At 37.2% G+C, this 6,390-nt stretch overlaps 1 protein-coding gene across 1 annotated transcript in view; it reads right to left on the bottom strand.

Moving 5' to 3' along the window:
- The window catches only part of LOC109212360 (craniofacial development protein 2-like), an 8,225-nt gene extending 2,162 nt beyond the window's left edge, over positions 1-6,063 (bottom strand). Inside the window, exon 1 of the mRNA XM_019375994.1 lies at positions 5,968-6,063. Within this exon, the coding sequence (XP_019231539.1) occupies positions 5,968-6,063 (96 nt within the window). The remainder of the gene's footprint in view (positions 1-5,967) is intronic.
- Between the last annotated feature and the right edge of the window lie 327 nt (positions 6,064-6,390).

Genomic DNA, 6,390 nt, shown 5'->3' with positions numbered 1-6,390 from the left:
GGGGGGGGGGGAGCAAACTCATTTTATCTTTATTTTATTTATGAAAAAAAAGCCTCCCAAGAAACGGTTGTAGTTGACGGAACAGCCGCAACTATATTTTTAGGTTTTCCATCTTTTACTAACTATTTGAACGTGTGGTCTTTTAAACAAGAAAGACGGGGAAAAGGGAGGGAGAGGCCAGCAAACATGAGAGAAAATAGGTAAGAGTGTAGTTCTTTTAGGATTTGGCTATATAATGCCAATTATTTGGTGCTGTTTTTGCCAAACCTAATATGTAGCTATAAATTTGCCAATTTCTCTTGTGTGTTGTCATATGATGTCATTTTCTCATTAAAAATAGCAAAACCCAAGCCTTGGTCATTGCAGTTAACCAACTATCTACAGGCCCATGGTCTAAACAACTACTAGTCTTAGTGCCCACTTGGCCAAAGACGACTAGTCTTAATGCCCACTTGGTCTTGGCCCAAATTGCATCTTTTGATAGCTGCTTACCCAACCATTTAAATTAAAATTAAGGGATCTCTATAAAATTAACCGGTCATATTTGTTGGTTTTTTTAATCCATATACACAGATTATACATTGATTATTGTATAATATATGTATAATTCTTGTCTAGTATGTATATAATTATATCTAATCTATATATATTGGCTAAAAAGTAAATAGTGAGTCTGACTGCCTATTCGTGTAAAAAACTTTTTTCTAGACACTTCGAGAGTTGTCTATACAAGTCCAAAACAAATGACAATTGACAAGAAAATGAAGTGTTCACAGCCATATTCATTAAACACCAATAATATATGAAATTGACAAGAACTTGGTATTTTATGTTATTGTATTGGCACTTGGCAGTGAAATGTAAATAACTTATCCTTTTCAGAAATACAATTACGATACACGTTTCATAATCGCATTGAAACGGTGTTAGACCTATCATAAAATATCTTTTTCAAATATTGCTTTATTCTAGTTGTGGCTTTTTTTTTTTTAATTCCAGTAAACATGGAATAAGAAATATTGCATCTTAGCCCAAGAAAAAAAGAACAAGCAAATCTAGAAAACTATTAATGCTTCAACTTTGTAGCTCAACCTTTTCTCTTGACCAACGAGAGTTGCCGTGAAATAGTAAGGACTCCTTTATCCTTAACCAGAGATTTCGGGTTTGAGCATTTTATATGGAATCACCTTTATTAGGGGGTGCTTTACCCTCCAATGTGAGAATTACCGGCTCAAATCTGATTTTTGTCCGGCCCCAATGCGAGTACCGGACACCGGATGAGAAACCCAAAAAAGAAAACTTTTTCTCTTCGCTGCAGAAATGGTACCAACTTCATAATTTGCAAAAATAATCAGTCTAATTAAGTGATGCTTGGCTATATAAAGGAATTAAAATTACATTTGAATAAATTATTATGTACAAAATTAGCAAAAAAACTTTATTTTTAAATCCATTGTTCACTTATTATTTGCTTATGGTTATCAGAATTAGTGTATATCATGAGTTAAAAACAATGAAAAGATAATATAAGTAGTTGTCTAACCAACCGCTTAAATTAAAAATAATCAGCAAATATATATATAATTATATATAATTAATGTATAGTTTATAGTATCAAATAAAAAAAGTAATTAATAAAACCAAACAATTATTATCCCTAAAACTATCATGCCCTTCAAGTGACAAAAGTACGAATATAATGCAAGTGTACTTGGCAATAACATATGAATGTTGTCAAATCCATACATCTTTGGGGCCCAAAACTTTCTAATTCGGCAAAATGTACTCTTTTGATTTGTTCCAAAAAAGTTAATAAAAGAAGTCCCAATCAGGAAAGATATTGGTCTCTTAGTAAACCAGCACTAGCAACAGAAATGCATTATTCACAACTTTTGCCTTTTGGTTTCATTCGAATGGTCTATTTCAATTTTTTGTGTGGCTAAACGTTGCTCCATCTTCTCACTATCTAATATATACTACATGCAATATCCCATCTCACCTTTGCATTTTTCTAAATTAGACTCTGGATATATAGGTGTACAGCAGTGGCGAATCTAAGAATTTTCCCAAGGGTATTCAAATTTGAAAGAAGTGAAAAAAAATTTCCGACAAATGGTGTAATAAGCTCACAGCTTTATAAGAGTCAGAGGGTCCTCCCTAAGTACTACAATGAAAGACTAGCGAAGGAAAATAAGGAAGAAGGCTTCAACCTAAGCTCAGTGACCTAAAGAGGAAATGGTTTTATAACAACAGTCTCACAACAACATTGTATGCACTCCATAAGAAAGTGGCACCTACCGTGACTAATGAACGGGAAGTAAAATCAAAAGTAATATTCGAGATCATATGAGTTGCACGAAAATTCCGGCATGCGTGGGAACAAAGATAAGCTAAGTATGCACGCAACAAGGTGACAGAATGACCAGGAAAAGCAATTGCTTGCAATTAAAGAAAGTTGAGAAGGAACAAAAGGAATTATTCGATCAGTGATCCGGAGATAATTACATTGAGTACGCACTTAAGATTTCAGAGTATTATCCATGCAGTATATATGTTGACAATCATACAACCGTAGAAGACTCTGGTATAAGTTAAAATAACGAATTGAGCCCAGGGCATAAACAAATGATTGAATTGTTAGAAGATTGTATCATGGATATTCCTTAACGTCCATGAAGGGCTAAAGTAATAACTAATACCTTGAGCCGCGGATCGGAAGATAGCGTAAGCGTACATAAAGGCTGATTAGAGGGAAGAGAAAACTAAAGAGTTACATCAACTAAGTAAATCAGGAGTCTGATTATTGGACCCAAAAAATTATAGACCTCGTGATTGAGAACATTGAAGGATCACTCTTAATATCAAAGGTACAAGAGAGATAGTACAGTAGCCATATTCTATAACGGCTCTACGATACTAGCCTTATAAGAAGTCAGTATGAAGCTCCTACCAGATTGTGTATGCACCAGAGGTGCAAGTATTATAATAGAGCTTCAAGTTGTGGATGTGAATTATACCTATGTAGAAGGGAGGTCGTGAAAGAGATATAAGATGTGATGCGAGATTTTAAGGTAAGTAAGGTAATGGCGAACAACGTACGAGATACTCAAGTGTAGGAGGTTATGAATAGTCCATACTTCAGATAGAAGGCTAGAAGCGTTGAGATTCAGTATCTAGGAATGATAGCGGTGTCATTGGTGGCATATCTTCCAACCTATGGTTTCTAGGTACTGAGAGGTCTAGTTAAGAGAGTAAATAAGAGTTAGAGACAATGTAATGTCTCACTTGATGTTCCAGAATAACGTAAGGAAATCTATGGTGCAAGCAAGTTGAAGGAAGGTTACAAGTAATATAAATAGATATGTGTAGGTCACAAGCTAAAGTATGGTAGAGCGATAAGGTTTTAGGAGGACAAGAGTAAGGAAAAGAAAAGGCAAGTGAGAAGGTGAGGAAAATGGATAAGTCCACGGGATTAAGCCCATAAAAACAAGACAGTTGATGGTTTCTCTAAGTTATAAAAAGCTCAGTAGAGCCTGAATGAACTCAAATAAGTCTAAGACTAGTAGCATTTAGAAGAGATGGAATGGTAGTGAAATGAGGGCGTAATTGTGATAGATAAAGTATGACGTTTTGGCCTTCGATTGAGTAATGATTTAATGAATTATACAGGATTAAAATACCCACGTAAGGTGAATCACATTGGGATACTATGAAATCGGTTATGGAAGCATGGTATCGCCCCCAGGTTGATCAGTCTAATCATTTCAGATGTTTTTCGATGAGACGGAGCCCTAGCGGCAGTGTTACATAAGAGGTCAAGTTATCAGCGGTAGATTATCAACATTAAGGTGAATCAATAATGGATGGATAAAAGTTACAAAGTATGAGATGAGATTAGACGATCATTCTTAAGAGGAACAGTAATGAAGAAGCATTAAAGGACTTAGATTTATGCATATAGGAGAGCTTGGTAGCAGACCTCAGTAACAATAAATCAAAGTAAGAGCTATGGCGGTAAAGTCATACAGATGGATGAACGGATCTATGAAATAAGATATAGCAATATTCGTAAGTTCGACAAAGTACCGAGCGATGAACTTCAGCATACCTATAGATGCCCAGAGTGACACCTTGTCAACGTCTGTATATGTTCACAAAGTGAGGCCTAAAGATTGGCTAAAAACTGGAGGAAAGAGGAGAGAAGAGTCGTATAGGCGCACATACAAGGACAAAGACATACATACTGCATGATTGAAGGTAGCAATAGTTACGAGATTGGATGAATTCCTACCACAAATCATGGTGTGAGAAAGAGGCCTAAACTGGGGAATGCCCTGACCTTTGGATTTATTCACAGAACAATTTCCTAGATGGCAAGGAGAGTACTAAAGTATTCGCAAGAGCTATAGGTTATGATAATGATAAGCGCATAAGTCAACATTCGAGGACAAATGTTCCAAGGGGGGAATGATGTTACACCCCATATTTTCGTACGTAAAAGTACGCCATAAGTAAATTGATGAAAGCTCGGAAATGAGATGTTATGCCCCGAATTTTCGTATGTTAATGTTTCGTCGTAAGTTGATCGACGTAAGTTCGGGAATGAGATTATTTTGAGATTATAAGCATTACGCTATTTCAAACAAGTGATGAGTAAATTCGTGAAGGTGAGAGGGTAAGCAAATCTAAGAAAATGAATTTCGTCGAAGGTTGTCATTTTGAGATAAATACGGTCCAAGCTATAATACCCCGTATTTATGGACCGGTGCCATACAAGGTACCACATGACTATGATAGTAAGATGTATAAAGTGTGTTAAAAGTGAGTAGTATTTTAAGTAATTTGAGAGAATTATTAATTATGTGGGTTATTGGTTAATTATTGGATAGTAGAAGATTATCAAGTTAATCAAGAGATTAGTGATTAATTAATAATAATTTTGGATAAGCTTAAGGTGCCTAACGTGGCAGCCCAAGCAATGACTCATTAGTCATTAAAATAGGTGGCAAATCTAAAGAGTTTGCTGGCCAAATCAACATTTCTTCAAGATCCGCGAACAAGAAATAGTCCATTCATGAGGGCATCTAGCCCCAAACCTCAAGAATACCGAAATTTCTATACCCAACTCAACTACGCAAATCAAATGATTGATATATCACTCACACCCTATTATTCTACTGAAACACCCATATAGGATTTCTGGCCGCGTAACAAACAACCCCGAAAGCCTCAAAACCCAATAATCACCATGCTACTAGCCATGCACCCGCAAACCAAAACTCAACGTCCCTTCCAAAAATGCACACCCTTCACATATGATAGCCAACAAGGTCAACACTCTATTAATTTCAGATACCTATTCAGGAGAAAGTCATAATGTACCACATATTCCTTACGCCCATAGTAGACAGCCAACTCAAGCCTTTGTCGAACCATCGAGACCCTTCCGAGATCCGCCTGCACGCAACTAAGCCATCAGGACTGCACCTCCCCAACTCGACCGAGTCACACAAACCGTCCAATACAAGAGTGCTGCCACAAATGCCAGTAGAGATTTCCTATTCAAAGGACCAATTACTTCATCGCTATGCTCACCCAATACCACAGAGCTGACCCATTTCTTCGGATAGTCGATATGCAATAATCCCAGTCAAAGTCCCAACATCGTCCCGTACAAGATCTCAGACCTTAGTCATATACAAATTCTGGGAACCTACCAATACCACATATACATATACCTCAGGCCAAAACTGACGTAAGTATGACTATGCAATCCGAATGCCGCTGATGGACTCCTCCACTTGGCGCAAAGCCACAGAAAACAACGTCTAATGATCCGCAGAACTAACCTTCACAGCTCGTACAACACAAATCACAAGGTACTCCAATACTGCCAACTATCCTCAATCAACACCCACCACGCTTCCGCTGCGCCTCCATATAAACAATTGAATAATCTCTCAATACCTCTGTATCTCCAGTCTGGATGACACGTTGAGAAAAAGTCTGAGCATCCCCGACTCCCTCGTAACCTGTCTGTAGCATCACAAACCACTGCCGCATAGCGGACACCGAGAGTGTAATATTACACACGAGTGGATGTAAAGGAACATAAGTTATATGCTTCGAGCTGAATGAATATCGCACGATAAGGAATGAAAGAATGTGAGATTATCCTAATAGTTCTGTAGCCTCTCGAAGATAAGTACAGACGTCTCCGTACCAATCCGCAAGACTCTACTAAAACTGCTTATGACTCGTAGCACCTATGAACCTAGAGCTCTGATACCAACTTGTTCACGACCCAAAAATTCCAGCGAAAGAGTCGTGATGGCACCTAGTCTCTAAACTAGGTAAGCCTAACATTAACTGAAATAACATTGATATTTA

Source organism: Nicotiana attenuata, unplaced genomic scaffold, assembly GCF_001879085.1.
Source record: "Nicotiana attenuata strain UT unplaced genomic scaffold, NIATTr2, whole genome shotgun sequence".
Taxonomy (NCBI): domain Eukaryota; kingdom Viridiplantae; phylum Streptophyta; class Magnoliopsida; order Solanales; family Solanaceae; genus Nicotiana; species Nicotiana attenuata.
This window is presented reverse-complemented; position numbering and strand designations above follow the sequence as displayed.